Source organism: Vitis vinifera, chromosome 8 (genome assembly GCF_030704535.1).
Source record: "Vitis vinifera cultivar Pinot Noir 40024 chromosome 8, ASM3070453v1".
NCBI lineage: Eukaryota > Viridiplantae > Streptophyta > Magnoliopsida > Vitales > Vitaceae > Vitis > Vitis vinifera.
This window is the reverse complement of record NC_081812.1, coordinates 22,325,145-22,350,085: the sequence shown is the minus strand read 5'-3', so window position 1 is coordinate 22,350,085 and position 24,941 is coordinate 22,325,145. Positions and strand designations below refer to the sequence as shown.

The following is a 24,941-nucleotide window of genomic DNA, read 5'->3' as shown; positions in this document are numbered from 1 at the left end:
GAGCAGAGATAACACCCAACAAAATGGCCATTCATGCGAGGTATGAGGTTGATGCATGTGCATGCGTCATTTGTATTTACGCAAAATGTGATTTGGAAAAGTTGGGGAAAAGAGCCACATGTGGTTTTGTTGGTTCAATGATCACCATTGGAGTCAAATTGAATCAATTTAATTAGTTTTATTTGTTGCCAATCGAATTGATGGGTCTAATTTTATTTGATTTGATGATAATAGTAATTAATTTAAGTCCATTTAATTTATTTTAATTTATATTTATTTTTAAAAAATAATTTTTATTTATTGATTTGAGTTAAAATAAAGAAAAACTTTTATCCCATTTCAAAACGATGAATCATAAAATACTATTATAATAGGAAGATGATACTCGTTACATAAGTTAGTAATTATGAACTCATTGAATTACCTTTCTGTAAAAGCGAGGCTCTGGATTCATTTAATTTCTTTTTTATAAGAGTGAGGCTTTGCCCCTTGATGATGTAGCTCGTGGGGTAGAGTTGCACCTTGGTGTTTGGAACGGAGTGACACCCTTAGATGATTTTGGTTTAAATAACCTATATAAGTTACATAGTAATATGTAATTCATTCATATAATAATATATCATATATTAATCATATTAAATAGTCTAATCATAAAAACGGTTTATATGGATATGGTTTGAAATTTTAAATAAGATAAATTAGTGAATATATAATTTTTTATTCGGAAATTATATCTATATTTTTATAGATGAAAAACTGGGGATTGAATTGATGTAATCCAATTTCATATTTTTTTAAAAATAAAATGAAATTAATGAAAAACCTTGAAAGAATGATTGGTTGGGATTGTTCAATTGGATTCGATCCATTTTGTTGGCTGGAGAGGCTGTTTGAATATTCCTATGGACAAGCGCGTTAGGAGTTAGGGTTGGCAGTCGTATCCCGATTCGGCCAAAGCCACTGGGGCACGTGGCGTGATGATGTCATAAGGTTAACCTCATCCTATAGATGAGAGACGAGACGAGACGAGAAGAGAGGAGAAGAGATTATCAGCCGCCTTCCCTCCTCCAGCTGGCATGGCATAATGCAATAGAGTCATACGTGGGCCTCCAAAACAACCGATTGCTTCCTCTTCATTCTCACCTCGGATCCACAACACGACAAATTCCTGCAACCATAAAGCGGCGTTACGCCCTTTCATCCAAAAATTTCAATCCTCCTCCCTCTTCCCTCCTCCCTCCTCCCCTCTTTACATAATCCACAATAGGCATAATTTTTCAGCGACAGCCATGGACAACCCGCAATCCACTCTCCCCCCAGGCTTTCGTTTCCACCCAACAGATGAGGAGCTCATTCTTCACTACCTGAGCAAGAAGGTGACGTCCACGCCCTTCCCAGTTTCCATCATCGCCGATGTCGATATCTACAAGTTTGATCCATGGGAGTTACCTGGTTTGCTTCTATATACCTACCTCATTCATATATAATCCTTATCAATTAATTAAAAATAAAATACTTGTATTAAAATTTGAAGTTGGTTTTCCGATCTATGTCTGCAGGTAAAGCTGTTTTTGGCGAGAAGGAGTGGTATTTTTTCAGTCCTAGAGATCGCAAGTACCCCAATGGACTAAGACCCAACAGAGCTGCTGCGTCAGGCTACTGGAAAGCAACCGGAACGGATAAAACCATTGTAGCAGCGTCGAGTATCGGAGGAGGAGGGCATGGGCATATTGGTGTGAAGAAGGCGCTTGTGTTTTACCAGGGAAGACCTCCCAAGGGAATCAAGACTAATTGGATCATGCATGAGTATCGCCTAGCTCAGCCCCCCAACCCCGCCATCAACAAACCCCCCCTCAAGCTCAGAGATGCATCCATGAGGGTGAGCACTCTATCCTATTCGTTTAGACTTTTGTTTTTGGAGATATACTGCGCTTATAGTGAAGTTACTGCGCCGCCATGCTCATGCCTTGTTTTACACTTCTCTCACTTTTGATTGGTTTTTGAGATGGAATTTTGTTTGTTGTTTATAAGGTAGATAAACTACCTACTTAATTTTAAAATATTTTAATAATAATTATAAATAATATATAATTTTAAAATTGTTTAAAACATATTTAATTTAGATGTTTGAAAAGATTTTGTCAACTTAATAGTAAAAATAATAGTGTCAGTTTGAAGTTTTAGAAAATAATTAATTCTCAAAGCATAATTTTTAAAAACAATTTTTTAAAGTAGTTTTCAACTAATCTAGTTCGTGATGGGTGTTGTTTCCTTTAGTTGGATAATTGGGTTCTCTGCCGGATCTACAAGAAATCCAATGCGGTTCCTCCGGCAACAGCAGCGGCCATAGACGACGACCGAGAACAAGAAGATTCTTTTATGGAAGAGAGCTTGAAAAGCCACCCTAACCAGAGCACCATCCAGCCGCAGAAACCTTCTTCCTTCTCCAACATACTGGACGCCATGGACTCTTCCACACTCGGTCATCTCTTCTCTGATATCCAATACTCTGATCCCACTGGTTTCGAACCCACCCCACCGGCCAAGTATGGGAGTCTGGGCCAATCCAACGACATCCTCCCAAAGCTTCCTTACTGGAAGTCGGTTCCAAGCATGGAAAACCAGCTGAAGCGCCAACGTTCGAGCATGGATGGGGATGTGCCTTGCCCATCAAAGAAACTTACAAGTTCTTGCACTTTCACCACCAACCCTAATCAGTCAGACCTCCCGCAAAGCTACTTCAATCAATCATTATTCAATCAGGCATTACTTTTGAATCCTTATTTCCCATTTCAAGGATGAAAAAGGGGGTTTGGCCAAGGAAAAGAAGAAAGTAAAAAAAAAAAAAAAAAGGAAGAACAATGGACTCACCCACCGCCACTGATAAAGATGTGTACAGATAGAGCCAGAGAGGGGATATGTGCGAGACTTTCGTGTATGGAAAATTGTGGAAAGCTGGACCGGATATCCAACACTTAAATCAAATGGCATAAAGAGAAAGCAAACAGATGCCATTACAAATTAGGCCATGACAATGAAACAGAATAAAAACCAACAAATGAGCTGCAAAAAAATAGACTAGTAATTTGGTCAAGGATTTCGTTATGCCATTGAATGGAACCTTTTTCCACTGTAGTGTAACGTGTTCATTTTTAATCTAATCCCTATATATTTTAGATATGATGACGTGGATTTTATTTCCCCATGACTTATCCCATTCTTTTAGTTCCATATATTTATATTGTTATTTAAAAATACAGATTTTGTTATACACGTAAATAATAATAGAATTTTCTTTTGATTAAATACGTCATGATCGTAGTCTTTTTTCATTCAATGGGGCATGATAAAATAGAATTCTTTCTTACAAATGAAGGGATGTAAAATCCAATTTTTCTTAAACCAAGAATTCTTCTCTTGACCGTACAACTTTGAATAGAAGCACGTTTACCCAATCTGAGAAGCCTGTATTTGCATATATGGACTTGGGGAAAAGTGCCTTCATATGCTTGTAAATATCAACAATATCATGTTGTTGCCCTCAGGTTGTTTCTCTTGATTAGGGTAATTTTGATGTATTTTCGGTTTCATGTTAAAATTTAATTAGTGTTTGATAAAATCTACTTATTAAGGGTATGTTTGATAGCTTTTGAAAATAGTTTTCTATTTTCTAGAAAAAAAATAGCAAAATATGTTTAACAATCAAAAGTTGTTTTTGTATTGTTTTTAAACAACATTTTTCAATTGTTTTATGTTGTTTTTACTTGTTTTTCTTTTAAATATTATTTAAAAAAAATAATTATACAAATATATAGAATGATTAAAAATAGAACTTTAGATATAAAAAATTATTTTTAAAACATATTTAAAAATATTAAAAATAGGTTAAAAAATTAAAAAAAAAATCATAAAATAGTTTTCAAAAACTATTCTTAAAAATGATTTTTCAAAATTATTTTTGAAAACAGTTACCAAATAGATCTTAAGAGCGTTTTAAGTGTTTTTAGTTTAAAAAGCGTTTTAAAAAATGAATTAGATGTTTGATAAAAGTTAGAAAATATTTTTAAAAATCTAAAAAATCATTTGTATGATTAAAAAACCACTTATAGTTTTCGAAAAAAACTATTGAGAGGTTATTCTTTTAAAAATACTTCAAAAAAAAAAACTTCAATTACAAACACTTGGAATAAAAACATTGTTAAACTTCGAGAAAATAAAGGTTAATCTTAAATGAGAAAAACACCTAAGAAAGTTCATTTGATAAAACTCGGGTTTTGATGAAACTCTAACTTTAAAGAATAAACCGAGTTTTTCAAATATGCATGAAATGATATGTAAAACCTAAGTGTACCCATGCATTCATCTTACATATGTTTCCTATGATTAAAGAGTCTTCCAAATGTCTTGATCTTGCATTCATTAGGTCATTTGATGAATTTTCAAATTAACACCTGAAATTTTTTATAATTCAAACCAAATAGTAACTTAACTATGATTTGTTATCATCAAAATCTGATTAGGAGAACCCTTGGGCTAACAAACTCATTTTAAGAATTCATTAGACAGTGAATTTAAGAAGTATTTTTAGCCTAAAAAGTATTTTTTAAAAATTAGGAAATATTTTTAAAATTTTGAAAAATCGATTGTAGTGTTTTCTAGAGAAATACTTTTAGGTGACTTTCCTAAAAATATTTAAAAAAAAATACTTTCAAATAAAATACTTATACTAAAAACACTTCAAGTAAAAAAATTGTTAAATCATATTCTAATATTTAGTGTGTTCATTCTTATATTTGCTTCAAGAAAAAATTAGAAAAAAAAATTTAATTTTTATTAATTTTAATTATATTTGATTTTATAAATCAAATATAAAAATTAAAATTTCCTAATATTTTATTTTTCTTTCATGAGTAGTTTAAATGATTTTAAGAGCATGTTTTGTAGTGATTTTAGGAAATGTTTTTAATTTTTTTAATATTTTAAAATTTATACCTTTTAAAGTATTAGAAAGACTAAAGACACTTCATAAAATTACTATTAAATACACTTTAAATTAAATTATATTTAAGTTATCAATTTATAATTTAGTATTTTATTTTTAACTAAAATATTATAAACTGATTTAGACAATGGTTGAAAAATTCTAATTTAAAATTTATTATAAACTACTAAATTTATAGATTTTGTTTTATAGATATTTAGTAACAAAGTTGCCAAAAAAAAGGGAACAGGAGTAATCAAATAATTTTAAATTATTTTTTCAATTAAAATATTAAATTATTTTTTCAAACATATTATTAATTCACTTCTATCTTTGAATAAGAATGGTGTTTAAGAAAATTTCAAATTAATGATTTAGAAATTTTCACCCAAACATATCACTATTTGGATTGTACGGCCAAAGCTGGTTGTTTGGATACCATATCCAAACATGCCATATGAATAAATAATGGAAATATATCATATTTATTATTAAAAGTATTAAATTTCTCTTATATTCTACCATTTATACTTTAATAAGTAATTTTATCATAATTAATAAACACTATTACACTCAATCGTACGACTTTAAAAGGTTGCACAAATACCCTTATTAAGACATAACATCCTTGTTAGTCCCGACTTTAAAAGGTTTCACAAATACCTTATATAGACACGATATCCTCGTTATATCTCATACAATTATGAGATCAAACCACCTAATTCTATAAGTATTGTCCACTCTAAACCCAAATAGACTATCTCGATTTTAAAACAGTGTCTATAAGATTAACAAATGTTCATTAATACATAAATTCAGTAACTTTCTACCTAATCTAATGTGAGATATTACAATATTATTAAATACATACAAACACAATTCATTTTTATTATCTAAGGAACTAAAAGTTTAAATATTTTAATAAAACATTTTTTGTTTTGTAAGGTGAGTAGTATAAATTTATAATGGATTAGAGATAAGATTTCACTAAATCGAAATTTCGAGGAAAGACCGGACTTACCTAGACGTTTCAAAATCAATTTCTTTCATTTTGAAATGATTCCAAAGAAGGTTCCCTTTCTAAATTTTAATGTGCTTTTAGGGATGATTTTTCGGGGATTCCAACTTCAACTTTAAGTTGAGTGAAAAACAAGCCATTCCAAAATCCAAACGAGCGATCAATATTAATCATAAAACATGAATCTCCCCTTTTAGACCTAACTCAGATTTGGGAACGATGGAATTCCCATTTGGGCATCACCATCACACCCATCATCACAGGCCTGAATATGGCGCAGGCGAAGAAGAAGAGTACCTGCAGCCCCCACCCCCACCGCCTCTTATTCATCCTCCGCCACCACCGCCAGCATATTTTCATGGAGAAGATGAACCACCACCGCCAGCATATTTTTATGGAGAAGATGAACCACCACCGCCGCGGGCACAAGTGCATCACATTTCCCATGCTGATCCACCGCGACCACCGCCTTCATCGCACGTGCATCATATTTCACATGTAGAAGATCAAGGCTTTGGCCGCGAAAATTACACGCACGAAGGGCCTCCTTATGCTCGACCGCCGCCTGTTTCCTATTCCGCCTCTGCTCCTGTCCGGCATGTCTCTCACCATTTGAACCCTCAGCAGCCTCAGGGTACTGAACAGGTTGAAACCCATCATCTTCATCATTTGCCAGGTTTCCTTCATCATCACAACGAAGCCCACGGGGTGGGTTCTAACCTGTCCAATAAACCCACTGTGAGGGTTTTCTGCAAGGCCAAGCCTAATCACTCCCTTACCATCCTAGATGGGAAGGTCTATCTGGCGCCATCCAACAAAACCGACATGCTCCAAGTACTTAAAAATCAATCCCCATGAAGATTTTCCTTGAATTATCTGCTTCATCTTTTACATGCCTTGAATTCGCTCACATCTCTCTGTTTCTTCTGTACCTGGTTGGTTGTTGCAGCACTGGATCAAAGATGAGAAATACAGCACGAGTGTGAAGGACGAAGAGGGATTTCCAAGCTTTGCTTTGGTTAATAAAGCCACCGGTCAGGCAATGAAACATTCAATTGGGGCTTCTCATCCTGTAAGTCTACTTCCTTTGCTGCCATAATTGCTGATCTTCCTCTTGTTTGTTTCTCCTGATTCCTTCCCCTGATGTAGAAGTTGCATTTTTTATTTATTTTCTTTTTGCATTTACTAGACTCCTATGTTATTCGTTGGACTAAGTGCAGCTGCAGGGACTGTAGTATGGAGGGGCCAGGGTAAATGATCCAGATTTGGGTTTAGTAACTATCAATTTTTCCAATTTTGTTTTGGTTATCTGTTTGTTTTGATAGTAAGCAGCATCATCCCCAACTAATATACTTTGTTTATCCTGGTTCAGATGGGGTTCTTCATTTTAGAAATTGTAGATGTTCTTCACCACATGTGGCTCTACTCTTGCTGTGATTTTACTTCATAGAATGTCAAATATATCAGGAATAAGAATAGGAATAGGACTACAAATAGAGATAGCTTTTACAACCTGCACCTTGGAAGATGATTAGTTGTAGTCACAGAAGTATGTTTTGCAAAATTATAACCAAAATCAACTTTCAAAAGTCATAGCTAAAATGCAGACTCTCTTGCTTTGTAATGTCTTTTGTGTTAAACAGGGGGGGTTTTGAGCACTGAGTTTCAATCTAGATTCTAATACCCTCTGAAACACTTACTAAGAACTATATGAGTCTTCTAGGCCATCATAATTGATTAGCAAGAGTTTTCATCCTGTGCATTGTGATTAGCAACTTGGGGAAACTGAAGTATGGGAGCTTGTGAGTAAGCGTCCGCTTGGTGCCCCTTTGCTATTGCTTTCCTCTCTTTATCTGGCATTGCTGGAATCATGAATATATTGGATTTTGAACTTGTCCTATAAAATTCTTCTGCAGGTGCAGCTGATCCCTTACAATCCAGATGTCCTTGATGAGTCTGTTCTATGGACTGAAAGCAAGGACTTGGGAGATAATTTCAGAAGTATCAGGATGATCAATAACATTCACTTGAATGTTGATGCTTTACATGGGGATAGGAGCCATGGAAGTGTCCATGACTGTACTACTATTGTGCTCAACAAGTGGAAGAAAGGAGATAACCAGCTATGGAAAATCAGCCTCTACTGTAAGTCTTCTAATATATGAAGGGGGTTTTAGTTTTGTCTCTTAATATTCTCCAAACATATCAGATCTTTCATAGTCTCTCCCAAATCAGACAGCCTAGAAAAATAGAAATTTAAAAAGAATTAAATAAAAACAGACCTTGATTATCACCATAGTTTGAGAAGTTGAAAACCCCTTTCCCTCTCAACTGACACAATCTATTCCACTGTCTCTAAATCTTTCCTTGTGTGAATGTTAAATGCAGGATATTCTTGTGATGGAGTCACCGTATCTAGATGCCTGTGTTTGCATAAATATGGACTGAGGGAAGAAATGTGGGTTGTTATCTTCATGTATAATTTCTGTTTTCATGATCAGTATGTGTGAAAATCATGTTGTTGCTCTATACAGACATGTCCTGTTGCTTTATCTTGATCACTTTCTATATCCTCCAATATATATTCAGTTTGATGTTGAATCTTGATACCCTACTACTTCTGCAAATTTAAGTGACATCATGAAGACTGAGTCCTCCCGGGTGGCCTCTTGACTGTTATTAGTATACAACAACCATTTCCATCCTTCAACAGCAACCCACCAAGAGCATTAAGCTAAATCATATCCACCATTTCTCTGGTGGGGATTCTGTGTTGGCTTCTCCTCCACCCATCAACAGTAAATCATGCTGCAGACCTGAAACAGTCAGCTTACAGTTGTGGAAGAACTTTTCACAAAATGGAAAGATACAGGAAAAGAGAAAGACTGAACATATATGATGAGAAGGTTTCAAACAAGCTCATGCCTATCAGACTACTTTTCTTCCAGTTTAGAAGGATATGAACAAGTCTCCATTGGTGGGTGCTTGATCTGTTTAAATTATAATTAAATGCAGAAAAAAAAAAAGGGAAAGGAAAAATAGAAAGAAGGGAAGAGAGAAAAAAAAAAAGTTGAGCCTCAACTGCAAATATGCCAGCTTCACCATTTGGAGGAAACCAATCCCCTGAAAGAGAAAAAAGTTGTTCCTGCACTCAAATGTCACGATCTTATACACCCATAAGTTGACATAGCTTTTTCTTTTATAATAAAATAATAGTAATAATAATAAAATCACATCTTCTAAGGTATAAATTAAAATAAAAAGGCATGTATTCAACTTCTGATTTCATTAAGGATGCAGTTTAATTTTTTTATTTATAAGATTTTTTTTCTTATTTGTTGGTAATAATTTTGAATTTTTTATACATATATTTTTAAAATTTTAAAATAAATATAAAAATTTCAATTATTTTTTTCAATTTTTTTCAATTTTTAAATTACTTGAACTTTTATAACTTCTAAAAAAAATTTCTTAGAGAAATGAATTTTTTTTTTTTAAAGTAAAAGCATCTCCCGTAAAAAATATTCGTTATTTTATTTTATTTTTTGCATGAGATATGTATAATTGATAATTCCAAATTATTAAAATACTAGCAATTAATATATCTTATTATCAAATATTGTCCCCTATTGAATTTCTAGCTCCACCAATATATTCTTACATATAGTGTAGTCCTCCTAAGCATAAAAATTTTATCTAATACCATCTTCCTAATCATTGGTGTGTTACAAATTAAATAACTAAAAGGCAAAAAAATATTATAAATTGAAGTTAATTTCAGGAAATACCCAAATAACTTTGTATTTTTATTATTTCCTAAACTATTTTCAATTCATATATCAAAATTTTATTATGATAAACGCATAATCTATTGTTTAATTTATATTATCAAGCATGTTACCACAACAAAAATTTAAAAATTACGTCCTTATTTTTATCTATGAAAACTATTTTCTAAACATATAGAAAATAAATTTTGGACATCCCATCTAATTTAAGATGATTGTGTGATATTATGTATTGTTTGTTTAGTATAGTTCTTAAGCTCAGGGATTTGTCAACCAAATGATGGAATGAGAGTCAAAACTAGGGGCAACAATTCGTATTGATGGGTTATTTTTGTGTCATGTTAAAACTTAAGCTTTTTATTATATAGGTGAACCTTAACTCGATACGAAATATAATTATGTTAAAAATATAAATCAAAATTTTACCTAATTATTAAAGAGATCAAACCTGAAATAATGTATTTAACTCATTGAAAAATCTTGTCCTCCTATTTAATAATTAAGTTGAATTAAGTTTGATATAAGTCTACGTGATTCATGTCTCAACTAAATATGTTTATAATTTAATTGATCCATACTTCTAGTCTTAGGGTTTCCACACTTGAAAAAAAAAAAAACAAAAACTTGGGACATATGGTTCAAATCATTGGTCTGATCCTAAATGTAACTTTTCCTCCAATCACGATGCCTAATATTTACAATGCGCTAGTAGTTAAGGGTCAAGATACCATCAATCAACAAATTAATATGACTTGTATAGTACAACAATTATTAGGAAATAATCGAATTAGAGTTGTGGCTATGAGTTCTACATATGGTCTAATGAGAAAAGGTTAAATAGTATAAAGTTATAATTAGATTAATTAGCAGGATTATTAAATGAGTTAATTCAGATCAAATTTGTATCTAAAAACTACTTATTTATTAAAAGGGTTATAGAGGTCGACATGAATTTGACCAAACTCAATTACACTTAATATTGGGATATATCGTGTATCGGAGAAGGTGGATATAATATATAGGTAAGATATAACATCTGACGAAAATATCGATAAATATCGGTGATATATTGACAATATATCAATAATCATAGATATATCGACCATACAAGCAAAATATCGACCCTAAATGGGAAAAAAATCGTTGAAATTTCAGAGATAGAAAAATTAAGTTATTATAAATAAGTTAATTTTAATTTTTTTATAATTTATTTTGTATACTAAATAAATATAAAATCATAAATAAAAATATTTTGTATCAAAATGTACCAATATTTTTAAATAAAAATCATAAATATATTTAAATCACATAATTAGTACATTTGCAATAATTTCGTTTTAAATTAATTATTTTATTTTATTTTGATATTCAAGTGTAATAATAGTATATTAAGAATAAATTAACTTAATACATTTTTAAATTAGTATAACATTGAATTTAAATTAGTACTTTTTTACAATTAATTAATATATTTTCAATAGAGGTAAGTGAATTAGCTTAACATAGTAATATATTTGAATCGAATAATTAGTATATTTGCAATAATTTAACTTCATAATTAGTGCACATTTACAAAATTCACATTTCTTACCAACTGATACTATATAATTAAATTTAATATCGTTAATCATATCATACATATATCAATTTCTTCAACAAAACAATTTTAAAATGTCTATTATGCTTCTAATTTCATTTTTTAAGAGTTTTTTTTCTTATATTTTCATAAGTTTTGATCAATTTTTAGTTTATCGATATTTTGTGTCAAAATATCGATCGATATATCTTTGGAATATTCGTGATTACCGATATTTTCATCATTGATTATACTCAATCCAAATATGCGAAAAATGTGATGAATTGGAATGTGTTGGTGAACCACGTCAAATTTTGTTTACGCTACCCAAACCCACCCATGTTGATCCAAAATTTCTAATTTTTGGAGTGACAAAAGTACAATAATGTTGTGATTGGCATGGTTTTGTTAGGTGGAAAGCAAATGTAGGCCACGCATGCTTGAAACATATGTGATAATGATTTTCACTTATGTGACGATGATTTTTTAAAATTTTTAATTTCTTTATTTTCAAAATACTTTATTATAAAATTAACTTCAAAAACAAAATCAAATATTTTCCCCCTTTCAAGATTGAATAAGAAATAAGAAAAAAAAAAAAGTACTGAAAAATCCCAGGTTGATTAGAAAATTGTTCTAGAAGAGAAATTTAGAATAGGTACAAATAAGTTGATGAGAAGTAAACTGAAAGATGATTGTATATATAAATATATAAATATAGATATATACGCGTTGATTCTGGGACAGCAATGTGCTAATGTGGGAGTTAGTCGTTGGCGCCCATGTTTTAATGCAAGAAATCAGGGTTTTTAGTTGATTGAGAAGTAGATTAATTTGCTTCGAACAGAATACTTGCTATTCTAAAGTCTAAAACAATGAAAAAAAAAAATGGGCGGTTCTCTTCCTTGCAAGTATGCGACCAACGGACGCTTTGCTTTGAATAGAAAGTAAGTTAATGGCGGAAGCAAATCACATGAACCTTCTCTTCTCTTGCTGTAACCGATCTCCTCCTCCGCCACCTACGCCTTTCTCTTACTTTTATAACCCAACAACTCCCTCTCTCTCTCTCTCTCTCTCTCGTTTCCTCTCTCCCCACCTTTCATACAGCCACTGGACCATTGGTCCATGCTTTTTAATTACCAGCACAGCAATGGAATCATTTGGGTTTCAAACAGCTCACCATTTGAATGATTATGAAGTTGACAAGAATTAAATCTGACTCATACAATAATGAATTATTAAATTTAACATAACAAAAACTTGAATTAATAAGAAATGGAGTTACTAATTATAAATATTGTAAAGAAAAAAAAAAAAAAAGATGTACATGAGATCGTGGAGTTATGTTAATTTCTTTTCCTTTGGTATCTATTCATGAAAATGTAATTTGAAACGCTCTAGACATGAAGAAATCGACTATACAGTATATTTGAAACCCTAGAACCTTTCATCTTTTGGACTAATTGATTAACCAGTTGGAGAAGATCGTCTCGCAGGCTGCTTCTTCTTGTATCTTCAGTAGTCGAGTAAATAATCCAAATCTCCGATTTGGCCGACCGATGGACCTTGAAGATCTTCGTAAGACCTGTTGTTTCCTGTGTCTTGATGCTTTGAAAGCACAGAGGATATCTCCGTGTTCATGTCAGTGCTGAGTCCGGTGTCCTGCGAGAGGCTGACCATAGACTGGTTGGATGAGAACTGCTCCACCTTGCATTGCCTCTGTACGCCAGATGTCTGGGCTCTTACGGTACTGGTCGGATCACTACCTTTGAAGCCAGAGCCCGGAAAGCTTGGAAATGAACTACCCATCTGCCAGTGTGAATAACTAGGAGTTGGGGATGCTTGGAAGGGGAAAAGAGGATTCGAGGGAGAAACTTGGGGGTAGAAAATGGAGTTTGGTGTAGGGTTGCTTAGGGTGGCTTGGTAGTTGGAGGTGGTGTGCACGTTATTGGGGGATAGAAGAAAGCTCTTCTGATCTTGTTGCTTTTGCAGTTGATGACCGTTTATGGTGGGGGAGAAGTAAGGGTAGTGGTGGTTTCCATCTGAAAATCTGGTTGATGATCCCTTGAATTCATCTTCACCATTTGTAAAGCAGGAATCATTTTTGTTGGGGTTGGAATAAGGAGGGTCAATAAGAGGTGGTAGAGAAGAACAGTCCAAGAGATCATCCCCAAAAGAGTTCATCCTTATCGGCGCAGGAATAAGACTTCGTTTGATCCCCGCGCTCTTGTGGAATACCCTACAGACGACCCATTCATCCTGCAACAAAATTTCCAAATACTCCACATGAATATTGAATATCCCTCGCTATTCACGAGAAAACAAAAAAATACTACCAAAGCTAACCCATTAGCGAAAAAGATGATGATGATGATCATTGAAAAGGCACAGAGACATGGGGTTGGGTTGGAACAAAAACTCAAAAGAGAAAAAGGGATATTATAGGGCATATATATATGTACCTTTGCGGCTTTGGGGAGGTTGTAATATGAGAATTTGCCTTCCAGTCTGTATTCGTGCATGACCCAATTGCTTTTCTCTCCTTTGGGGGCTCTCCCTCGGTAGAAAACAAGGGTCTTCTTCATCCCAACAAGACAACCCTTCCCCTTGTAAATCTCTTTATCCTTTCCAGTGGCCTTCCAGTATCCAGATTCGGTAGCTCGATTCGTTCTCATGCCTGTAGGATACTTCCTATCTCTCTGGCAAAAGAAATACCATTCCTTCTCTCCCATCTTTGCTTTCTCTGTACAATCAAGTCCAATAAAAGATTAGAAATAACGCCCCAAATACCAAATCCAAAAAACCAAAGAACTCACAGAGAAAGATAGAGAGAGAGATTACTAGGTAAATCCCAGGGTTCACACTTGTTAAGGTCAACTTCTCCAATAGCTCTTGCACTGAAGCTACTATTCATCACCCTCTCCGTGAGATAATAAGATATGATCTCTTCATCTGTAGGGTGGAATCTAAAACCTGGGGGCAAATCCATAAGGTCATCACCTTGATCGGCAAGTGAAGCCTCTTCCATGGTTACACCACTACTGTATATCAATTATTACCTTTAAAAAAAAAAATAAAGCTCTAAGCGAATGTAGAATACAGAAAAGAAGTAATATTCCAAACCAAATACGCACAAACAACAATAGCAGAAAGCAAGGGAGAGAAGAGCCTGTATTGAAGGAGTTTTCAAAGAGAGCAGTTAAGAAAGTAGAAGAAAGGAAAGAAAAGGAGCTTAAATAGAGGAGCTTCGCCCGCAGCTCACAAGTCATAAGATCCTTGCGCTGCACGGCACTTCTCCGAGAAGCCTTACAATATCATTTTTTTTTATGGTTTTCCTCTTGTCCTTTTTGTGTATTTTCTTAATTAGCTTTATCTACCTCTTTGAAAAGGGAAATGGTACAAGGTGGTTTCTATGTTGGGGCTGGTCTGGGACCCATGTTTCCAGCTCCCTTTCACATTAAAAATACGACTTTGGAATTTGGATTTCGTCTTTAATCCCCCTTCATCCCTCATCCCTCATCCCTAACCAACAACACTCCCCCCTTTAATGCTTTGGGAAAATGTCAAATCCATCCATTTCGAAGTGGCGCACTCCTGGCTTAAGCCCCAGCCCCATCCTCATCCTCCTCCCCAGCTTCACTCCCATTATCCTCCATATTTTCCTAAGCTTTCTCCTTGTAATATCTTGTCCCTTTCCAGGAACATGGATCCATGACTGGAAGAAGCCACTTGGAGGGTTCTGTCAAATTAGACATACTCCCAAACATACATTCATATTTATATTAATCTCTTACAACTTTTTGAATTTTTTGTCCAGTATATTGTATTTTTTTTTTCATATTTCCACAAAATCAAGCTTACCCATCTTTTATTTTGCAGGAAATCCAGTTGGGGTGTGGGAGAAAGGGAATCCCCACGTGCATATGGGAAAATTTTTCAAAAAAAAATAAAAAAGTAAACATGAGGCGCCGACTGAGAAAAGGTGCGCGCTGGCAACTCAAACTTCAACTCCAAAGCCCAGCCCCGCTTTCAGAGAGATTGCAGATTGAATGGAATTTTAGTCACCCCCAGTGGTTACTGAGGGGCCCGATCAAGTCGGTTCCATGTGGTCATCAGCGAAGCTGAGCTGGAAACGACTCGGATTATGCCACCTCATTCATTCCCCGGTATTAAATTTAATCCAGCGAGAACGCAAGATACGGATTCAACTCGGGAATCAGGATTATAAAATACGCAAAAATGAAGTTAAAGGCCGAGTTAAAAAAGAGGAGCGTGTGGGGCCACGCCCCATCAACGTTCCGGGGAAAGGAAGAGTTAGCCTAACTCCTCCAGATGTTGACTTTGGTGTGCAGGCAGCATTCGTGATGACGTAACATGACGATGGGCACGCGCCTGGCCTCCCCACCACCGATTTTATCTATAATCTGATTCACAACCATACGACTTGAAAATCACATCACCTCATTTTCGATACTAATTAATTAATTAATTGCAACAGTGTATGACTTAAAAGAGGAGAAGAGTAAAAGCAGCAGTATTCTGATTCAGCATCCCCACCACTGTTTCATGGGCTGAGACAGATGGGACAATTCAACACACTGAAAGAAAAGACTCAAGCCGAGGGTCGGGTCACGCACATGCTAACATCGAAGCAGATAATTCCCCCTTTTTTTAAAAAAGAAAACCGGGTTTTGATTGATTAAAAGTCAATTGAATTGACTTTTTTCTGTTTGGGGTGGTTTGATTTGGTAATCCCCTTTCCCCTTTTCAACCCAACCGCCAAATAAAACGGATTGACACAACCACCAAATATACTATTTTGATTCATACAGATGAGATGTAGATGTGAACAATTTGGGTGTGGGCTAGTTGATTTAGGATATTCTAGAGCATTATTCTTTAGCTCGTAGTTTTGGGTCGTTGTTCTTTCTTGACTACAATCCCAGTTACAATTTTATAAAAATACAAAAAAGAATGATTAAACATGGGTTTGGAGGAATAGGTTGGTACGCGTATTCATACGGTCACACCTCTGAATATAATGATGAAACTTCCTGCTGGTTTCCATAAGGGAATGGCATTCCCTTGCCCATGGTCAACATCCATAGATTGTCAATCAGTCATGAACAGTTTTCAAACTGGTTATCCTTCATCCATTTTGATGATCATGACTGGGTGGTTTCTAGAGGCAAGTACAGTCCAGGAGTTCATTGGGGCGGTGCTCCAATGGATGTCAATGGGCGATGCCTTAACTTGAAGACTAGAAGTGACCATTGGGGCCGACTTTGGAATCTCTCAGAAGGCAAAAGAAGTAGTTTATGAGAATCAGTGTAGTTTTTAGAAAATCCCATCTTTATAGACCTGTTAGCCAGTAGATGAAGAAGTCAGTCAAGATAAAGTTATTTGACCCTCCAGTGGATGTGGGTCCTGGTGTAATTCGCTCGTGGGTGTGGGGACACTGGATTGACAGGATAATGCGCAGAGCATCAGGAAAGAAGAGCAATACTCCACCCCATCAAACATAGAATAGAAAGGAGTGACTGAACTAGTATAGCTGCCCAAACAGTGAACAATTTAATAGACATTGGGCCACTTATGCAGCCAGAAGAGTCCAGGGCTTCTTCATCACATACCCATTGAAGCCAGATGATACTAAATGACTTATGGCCTAGAGAAGTAAACAAATCCCATTTCACCGACTGTTTTGTCTCAAAGAAATCTGGCATTCTCTTTTCACTACAGATATCTCCTTCTAGCCACATCGCTTTTAGCATTGAATCCATTTGTGCCCTTTATTCCTGATGTTTAGTCTATTGCGTATAAAACTTCATTACGTAATTCACTGGATAATCTTCATATTGCCAACCTGCAAGATTCAAAGTTCCTTTTCTTACATCCAGCTTCTCAATAAAACAGAGCACAAGGGAAATGAATAGACATTTAAACCAATATTTAGAGCCCAACCCCGCACCTACGGCCAACCAGTAGGACAGCTTGACATATGCAGGTAAGTCGGATAAGCATTAACAATTGCACCATACACGATTATTACTTCTGAGATTATTCTAACATTACTTTCAACCCTAATCTTCGCCTTTGAAATTCTAAATCCAAATGCGACCTTAAAAGGACTTTAAGATGAATTTTGACCTTTAATGATCTTGGAAATTCAAAAGATGCAGTTTATCCAATAATTAAGGCATAACAAGATCAGATTCAGCTCATAATGAAAACTATCATGACTGTTAGCTTTAGCCTGTTGAAAGGATCCTGTTTTACAGTTAGATCTTGCTGCTGACCATCTAATGCCAAATGCCCAATACCACAGCTATGCCAAAGAGAAGCAGAAGTGCAAAATCTCCACCTGGAAGGATGGACAACCTGCAAAATCCGAGCATGACTTTCAGACTATTTCCTTCAAGCAGACTAAGGTTGATGGGTTATTCTTGCAAATATGGGGGATAAGTTGACCCCTTTAACCAAATAACCCAATAAGGTTAAGCTGGAAAGCCCATCATCCTGTGGGTGTTGGACAAGACATCCATTGAGCAAAATTCTTTTGGGAGGGTAATTGCATCCATTGAGCATCAAATGGTGCTTAATATTTGATTGATTAGATAAAGATTATTCAATGTGCAGAGGACCGCATAAATTCCGGAAAGATAAGTATTCTAAGAAATCTCAAACATTAACTTGATAGCAATTAATCTGGAATCCAAGGCCTTTTGAAATGTCACATTTCAAATATATTTGTTGAAGTGGGTTCAAAATGGATCAACCAGAGAAAATTTGTCTTGACCATAGAATGTAGTCTATGTCATATTCATAAAGATTAGTAGATTTTGACAAAATGAGAAGAATCTTTAAGAAAAAAAAAAACTTAGATTGTGGTTCATTTTACTTTCCTCTATCCATGCAGGAAGTTGTTAGATAAATATAAATTAGTAAACAATGATCAAACTAGGGAGTTTTGACAATACCTGGATATCTTCCTGGATTGGTAAATGTATGTCATTACTGGAGGAAGAATGCCAAACAGAAAGCAGTTTGCATAAACCCCAGCAAAATCAAGAGCTCTAGAGAAGGTCGAGTGAAAAAAAGAGGCTAAGAGAACTGGAACACCAAGAACAAGTGGTATTACAAGGATGTTTAATGAATTAAAATTGACCCCTCTTGACATCATTTTAGACTCTGAACGAGGATTACACCTTGATCCAAAAAATGAAACCTTCCCCACATTTCCAAGATCACAGGCACTGGAATAAATAGCAAACCCAACCCTTCCAATTCCTTCCTGATAACAACCCACTTGAGGTTGAGAGCAAGATTGTTGATCAGAAAAAGTTGTCCCAAAAATCAACTCTATGGTATCCACAAGTTGTTTGGGGAAGCTAACAGCATACCCAATCAAGCTAGTTGCCAATGCTGAAAACGCAAAACCTTGAACTGCAGATAAAGCAGAGGAATGAACAGAAAGCAAGAGAGAGATGGGTTCTCCGGAGGTGGGTGGGTTAGTTCCCGCAAGTCCCAAAACAATCAAATTCCAGGATAAAACCATTAATAATGGAACAGCTCCACCGATCAGTATTGCTTGACGAACCTCAGATATAGTGTCGCCAGCAATCTTGCAAACAAAAGGGGTTATAACATGGAAACCTAATGTGAGTACAGTGACGGGTATGGCAGGCAAGACGGAGGAAAGGCCCCATGAGGCGCGAGAAAAGGAACCCATTATGCTATTTCTCGCTATAGATAAACCAATGCCCACAAGCGCAGATATGGAGAAAAGCATGAGAACGCATAGACCCCTGTTGGCAGCATCAATGACCTTGAAGGGAAAGAAGCAGATTACAGTTCCGAAGGCGAAAGGAAACAAGGCATGAGCGATTATAGTATTCAACCATGGAAACCACTGAGAGACAATAGATCCAATGCCCGACACACAGGCAACCAATAAAGAAAAACTGAGGGAGGCGTAGACTAGAGCGACGAAAGCGCCGAAACGATTTCCCAGAGTCTTAGTAGCGAGACCAGTGAAGCTCACTTCTGCAACCCCGTCTTCTTCCATGGCAGCAAAGCTGAGCTCTGCAACAAGGATTATAGAGGAGATAACATAGACCCAGGAGAGGAGGATGGAAATGGTTGATGGAAGTGGACCGGATCTTATGGTTGCGGCGGGCAAACCCAGCATTCCAGGGCCGACGGCAGTGCCAATAATCAAACTAACAGCACCCCAGAAGTTCTTCCCTTGGGTTTGTCGGTGGACTGGTGGAGGCTCGTGGGGAGCGGCGGCATGATCACCATAAGTAACAGAAATTGGGATATCATTGTGGTCCCTGGTACACCCTGTAATGAGGGTTAATCGGTGGCTGGATTTGGGGGTAGAGATGGGGTTAACACCGATGAGCTTGTTAGTTCGATTGTGGGGAATGGTGAGAGTTGGGAGTTGAAGATGCCTCGTTGTTGTTGATGGGTTGGGTTTGGCTGGAGGAAGAGGGCGAGGCAGAAGCATATTGGCTTCGAGCGTGAATAGGATGAGATGCAATGATAGTTGGAGGCAGAACATAGAACTAGAAGCAGCCCAACGGAATCTTTCTTGGTCAGATTCGGGAGCTTTGACCCAAAATAATGCTTTTTAAAAAAAAATTCCAAAAAATAAAATGGTTTTGAAAATAATGTCCGATCTAATGCGTTTGTGCCACATAAGCCGCCACGTCATAAAACCGTAGTTGGTGACTACGGTTTTATTTTTCTAAAGTGTTTAGAAACCGTAGTTACCAACCACGGTTTTAACTTTTAAGTTTAAAGCCGTAGTTGGTGACTACGGCTTTGACTTTTTTTTAAAATGGTCAAAGCCGCAGTTGGTGACTACGGCTTTGACTGGTCAAAGCCGTAGTCACCAACTGCGGCTTTAACTTTATATATATTTATATAAACTTTAATTTTTTTAATAAAAATATTATATTATTTTGATTTTAAATATACTTATTTCATTATTTTAAAAATTATAATATACGAAATTAAATAATTGATATTTTTAATTTGATATAAAAATATATTTTTGAATTTTATTAAAATAATAGGCACTATATTTAATATAAATATAATTAATTAATTAAAATAAAATATAATAAATTATATTTATTTAAAATAAATAAATTATAAATGCCTATTTAAAAAAATAAAAAAGTAATATAAATTATTATATTAATTAATAATTTTTTATATATTATATATAAGTGGTATATAATACCTCTCACACACACACATATAAAAGTCTAATTTAAGTTTAAAATTTATCACATTTTTATTTAAATATATAAATAAATTTTATTAAAACATTTGACACTATATTTAATATAAATATAATTATTTAATTAAAATTAAATATAAATAAAATATAATAAATTATGTTTATTTAAAATAAATAAATTATAAATGCCTATTTGGAGAAAAAAATAATATAAATTATTATATTAATTAATAATTTTTTTAAAATATATAAAAAAAATTATTAATTAATATAATAATTTATATTACTTTTATTATATTTTATTTTAATTAATTAATTAATTATATTTATATTAAATATAGTGCCTATTATTTTAATAAAATTCAAAAATATATTTTTATATCAAATTAAAAATATAAATTATTTAATTTCGTATATTATAATTTTTAAAATAATGAAATAAATATATTTAAAATCAAAATAATATAATATTTTTATTAAAAAAATTAAAGTTATATATAAATATATATAAAGTTAAAACCGCAGTTGGTGACTACGGCTTTGACTGGTCAAAGCCGTAGTCACCAACTGCGGCTTTGACCATTTTAAAAAAAAATCAAAGCCGTAGTCACCAACTACGGCTTTAAACTTAAAAGTTAAAACCGTGGTTGGTAACTACGGTTTCTAAACACTTTAAAAAAATAAAACCGTAGTCACCAACTACGGTTTTATGACGTGGCGGCTTATGTGGCACAGACGCATTAGATCGGGCATTATTTTCAAAACCACTTTATTTTTTGGAATTTTTTTTTAAAAAGCATTATTTTGGGTCAAAGCTCCAGATTCGGAGTCCCAACTTTGACCCATCACGCCATTCAAATAGTATATAATCATAGGAGGAACTACATCTCAACATTATTTTATGTATTTCGTATAACATATATTATAGACTCATGTTGTTTAATATAATAAAATATATATATATATATATATATTAGGAAATTTAGATTAATTATCAAGCAATGAAAAAAAAATTGTAAACAACTTAGTAATTAGTATCCCTCCACCTTACCACCTTCCTATTTCTTTTTTCAATAAATCTAATTTTATCTCTATTAAAAAAACAAATTTATTTCTTTCATATACGACTTTATGGCATCTTTAAAACATTTAAGATATACAAACTTAAAATATTTTGCAATTATTAATTTTTACGATGGTGGAGCCTAGTCCAAGTTTAGGTTGGATCACCAAGAAATATAAACTTAGATGAATAACTCATCTTAGATGGGTAAAAAAAAATGCAAATCACATTAGGTGAGTTTAGGAATAACAGTTTGTCTCACGTCATGTAAGATGTATGACACGTGTCTACTTCTGACATCTCTTAATTACTATCAATTTCCTAACATAAATTGACTAAATAGTAACGTGTGACATCCAATGATAAAAATATCGAAAATCACGGATATATTGATACTTCGATTTTATGGATATATCAGAGATATATAGGTTGATATTTTGAAAAAAAATATCCATAGACGTAAAATTAATCAAAATTTATAAAAATATAAGAAAAACTTCATAAAAAATGTAATTAGAAGTATAATAAATATTTTAAAGTTGTTTTATTAAAGAATCTGTGTAGACCCCCTTGATAGAAGGATTATTTTTATTCATTTTTCTTACTACCCCGCAAGTGAGTTGTTTTGAGTGGGAAAATGGGATTGGAAGTGAGCTGTTTTTTGTGCAGCCAGATGAGACGGAAAGGCATAAACAGAGAGCTAGATTGGGACATGCAAAAGAAAAAGCTTGGGGGAAAGCAAAAAAATAAAAAAGAGGAGGGAGAAAAAAAAAGAGAAGAATCAGTTGAGAGGGAAGGCTGGTACCGGGGAGAGCAGAAACAGAGAGCTAAAAGAAAAGGTCCTCCATGAACATAGAAACTAGAAATCCCACAAGCAAAACAGTGCAATTTGAAGCAAGAACAACTAATGATAATGAACAAAGAAAATGCTCAAGATAACCTGTTGCATGGAAAGGAAAATATTCCAAAAGAGAGTACCGTCCAAAATGCTAACAAGAGACCCATTAAACAGAAGACCCATTTCATTTTGAAACCTATGGGCTCCATGATCAGTGGGAAGAAAAACTAAAAGCCATATACCTGTAGGGACCCCTCCCCCTGATGACACGTGGCGCGCTTCACTATCCGGAGCAACACCATCCGGACTCCCCAAAGAGGGACACGTGACGCGCTCCCCTATCCGGACTCCCTCAGGAAGAAGCACACGTCACTCACGAATGTCACGCCCGGACGATAACATATCCTATCCGAATCATTGACTGAGGTGAGCAAGTCTTACTACATCATTCCGACAGCCTGCCATAGCCCACGTTCCGCCGCCTGTAGAGCGAAAGGACAGGAATGATGGTAAGTCGCCTTCCACGATCTTTGACAGTCGTCTATAAGGTGATGATGACTCTGCCACCACCTAGAGGCATCATGACGAGCCAAAAAGTCTTCCCATCATTAAAGAGGGAGACAGAGCTTCTGACACTATATAAGGATCTTCACACAAGGAGGAAGGTAAGTTGGCGATACCTAGAAAAAGGTCAACTGATTAATCTCTCTAGACATGGCTGACAAAACCATCGGAGGGTGTGTCTGGATACCTTGTCCGGACATCTTTTGCAGGGACGACTGAACCAGAAATCTATCTTGGTTGAAAGCATGCATCCACTTAGCAATTACGTGGATCATCGGGACGCAAGGCCTCAACAATACCGACTTATCCTCAGATGGAAATCATGAGAAAATGTGAGAAAAACATAGCATTAGCACACATCCACCAACAAACTAACCAACCATATTTAGGAACCACATGAGAGGATGAAAAATGAGGTCAGAAGTATGAAAAAACATGGAAAATCACAACAAATGTACCTGGAGGCCCTTTTCTTTTAGCTTTATGTTTCTGCTTTCTCATGTACAACTTTTCCTCTCAACCAATTATTCTTCTCTTTTTATCCCTCATTTTTTTTTTTTTGCTTTCCCCCTAACTTTTTCTTTTGCACGTCCCAATCTAGCTCTCTGTTGCTGCCTTTCCGTCTTTCCGTCCCATCTAGCCGCCCAAAAAACAACTCACTTCTAGTCCCATCTTCCCGCTCTAAACAGCTCACTCGTAGGGTGGTAAAAAAAAAGGAATAAGAATAATCTTTCTATCCGATATATGTATAATATGATTTATCATATTTGATAATAATATCATATGCATCGATAAAATATATGAATTTTATAAGTGTACATTTATTATTAAATTACATCAAATATTATTTTATAATAATATTATTATAATATGTCTAATTTTAAAATATATATTAATATTAAAATTATGAGTCATTTAATTCAATTGTATTAAATGATATAAAATAAATTATGATATATGTACAATTTTTTAATATTTAATTCATTTATTAATGATATTAAAAATACTATGAAGAAAATTATTATGATAATTTTTATATTTTTGGTTATCAATTAAAAGAAATTTTTGTATTTAATTATAAAATAATTATAATTAATTTGTTCTCTAAAATTTTCTTTACATGATAACTTTGAATATATATTTTTAATGTATTACATTTAACAAGGGGCAGACTTGCCCTAGTGGTCTGATGAGTTGAACCTCAGGGTTCAAGTCCCCTAAACAGCAAAAAAAATAAAAAATAGCAGGAGCATTGACAATTTATTGCGCATAGCACCGATATATGGGGAAATATCATTTATTTTTGGCGATTTTTTCTCAATATATCGCGATATTTTCTTCCATGGTGATACCTAATCTTTATCTTAAACCTTTTTATTTTGGGAGAATTACCCAAAAGGGTGGGTTAGAAAAAATAATGACTATGAAGGCTCACTCTTTTAGAAGATAATTTTACCCTTTAATATGTTTTTTATATTATTTATAAATAAATTGAGATTGTCAATGATGTGGGGCCCATACATGATGATAAGTACAAGTTGATAAATGATGTGAGACCCATACATGATGATAAGTACATGTTGATAGGCGATCAACGGTACATTTTTCAACTTTAAAAAATTGTCATCACTTTTGAACAATTAACTATTTAAAAATTCGTTTTTTTTTTTTAAATTGAGATTTTTTAAAGAACCTTGTAAAAAAAAATAATTTTTAATATCTCATAAATAAAAAACATATCTTAAAGTTATTATATCGTTTTATATATAAAACATACAATTAAAAACTTTATTATCATAATATAATAAATAATTATTTTTTACGGGCACTCATCAATTGAATAATATATAAATATTCAAT

The 24,941-nt window shown here is 34.1% G+C and overlaps 4 protein-coding genes across 6 annotated transcripts; 2 read left to right on the top strand and 2 right to left on the bottom strand.

The window, feature by feature from the left end:
- Window positions 1-851: 851 nt before the first annotated feature.
- On the top strand, window positions 852-3,180 carry LOC100250331 (NAC transcription factor 47). Its single transcript, XM_002282530.4, has 3 exons — window positions 852-1,452; window positions 1,560-1,879; window positions 2,278-3,180. Exons 1-3 carry the CDS (start codon window positions 1,290-1,292, stop codon window positions 2,800-2,802), a joined length of 1,008 nt encoding a protein of 335 aa, XP_002282566.1. The 5' UTR covers window positions 852-1,289; the 3' UTR covers window positions 2,803-3,180.
- Window positions 3,181-5,854: 2,674 nt separating this feature from the next.
- LOC100255512 (ricin B-like lectin R40G3) lies at window positions 5,855-8,600 on the top strand. 2 transcript variants are annotated; one of them, XM_002282520.3, is made up of 4 exons: window positions 5,855-6,833; window positions 6,949-7,071; window positions 7,916-8,144; window positions 8,388-8,600. In XM_002282520.3, coding segments are annotated over exons 1-4 (969 nt in total). In that variant the 5' UTR covers window positions 5,855-6,218; the 3' UTR covers window positions 8,390-8,600. The 2 variants fall into 2 exon arrangements, with proteins under 2 accessions (XP_002282556.1, XP_059595283.1); XM_059739300.1 differs by having other exon boundaries at window positions 5,859-6,833; window positions 7,916-8,600.
- A 4,006-nt stretch (window positions 8,601-12,606) lies between these two features.
- On the bottom strand, window positions 12,607-14,674 carry LOC100263995 (NAC domain-containing protein 87). Of its 2 annotated transcripts, XM_010655528.3 has the most exons (4): window positions 14,498-14,674; window positions 14,205-14,422; window positions 13,826-14,106; window positions 12,607-13,622 (listed from the first exon to the last, which is right to left on the bottom strand). In XM_010655528.3, the coding sequence occupies exons 2-4, from the start codon at window positions 14,389-14,391 to the stop codon at window positions 12,879-12,881; spliced, it is 1,212 nt and encodes a 403-aa protein (XP_010653830.1). In that variant the 5' UTR covers window positions 14,392-14,422; window positions 14,498-14,674; the 3' UTR covers window positions 12,607-12,878. The 2 variants fall into 2 exon arrangements, with proteins under 2 accessions (XP_010653830.1, XP_002277068.1); XM_002277032.4 differs by having other exon boundaries at window positions 14,205-14,643.
- Window positions 14,675-17,267: 2,593 nt separating this feature from the next.
- Window positions 17,268-19,968, bottom strand: LOC100241935 (uncharacterized). The gene is made up of 2 exons (XM_002277007.5): window positions 18,344-19,968; window positions 17,268-17,744 (listed from the first exon to the last, which is right to left on the bottom strand). The coding sequence occupies exons 1-2, from the start codon at window positions 19,927-19,929 to the stop codon at window positions 17,666-17,668; spliced, it is 1,665 nt and encodes a 554-aa protein (XP_002277043.2). The 5' UTR covers window positions 19,930-19,968; the 3' UTR covers window positions 17,268-17,665.
- Window positions 19,969-24,941: the final 4,973 nt, after the last annotated feature.

What these genes read in the sequence shown, in the direction of transcription:
- LOC100241935 (XM_002277007.5), bottom strand. Translation starts at nt 19,929, where the DNA reads ATGTTCTGCCTCCAACTATCATTGCATCTCATCCTATTCACGCTCGAA. An exon ending in CAATCCAGGAAGATATCCAG is followed by an intron (nt 17,745 to 18,343) that starts GTATTGTCAAAA and finishes CGGATTTTGCAG; the next exon opens with GTTGTCCATCCTTCCAGGTG.
- LOC100263995 (XM_010655528.3), bottom strand. Translation starts at nt 14,391, where the DNA reads ATGGAAGAGGCTTCACTTGCCGATCAAGGTGATGACCTTATGGATTTG. An exon ending in TGAACCCTGGGATTTACCTA is followed by an intron (nt 14,107 to 14,204) that starts GTAATCTCTCTC and finishes TTGATTGTACAG; the next exon opens with AGAAAGCAAAGATGGGAGAG. An exon ending in ACCTCCCCAAAGCCGCAAAG is followed by an intron (nt 13,623 to 13,825) that starts GTACATATATAT and finishes ATTTTGTTGCAG; the next exon opens with GATGAATGGGTCGTCTGTAG.
- LOC100250331 (XM_002282530.4), top strand. Translation starts at nt 1,290, where the DNA reads ATGGACAACCCGCAATCCACTCTCCCCCCAGGCTTTCGTTTCCACCCA. An exon ending in TGATCCATGGGAGTTACCTG is followed by an intron (nt 1,453 to 1,559) that starts GTTTGCTTCTAT and finishes CTATGTCTGCAG; the next exon opens with GTAAAGCTGTTTTTGGCGAG. An exon ending in TCAGAGATGCATCCATGAGG is followed by an intron (nt 1,880 to 2,277) that starts GTGAGCACTCTA and finishes TGTTTCCTTTAG; the next exon opens with TTGGATAATTGGGTTCTCTG.
- LOC100255512 (XM_059739300.1), top strand. Translation starts at nt 6,219, where the DNA reads ATGGAATTCCCATTTGGGCATCACCATCACACCCATCATCACAGGCCT. An exon ending in ACAAAACCGACATGCTCCAA is followed by an intron (nt 6,834 to 6,948) that starts GTACTTAAAAAT and finishes TGGTTGTTGCAG; the next exon opens with CACTGGATCAAAGATGAGAA. An exon ending in CAATTGGGGCTTCTCATCCT is followed by an intron (nt 7,072 to 7,915) that starts GTAAGTCTACTT and finishes ATTCTTCTGCAG; the next exon opens with GTGCAGCTGATCCCTTACAA.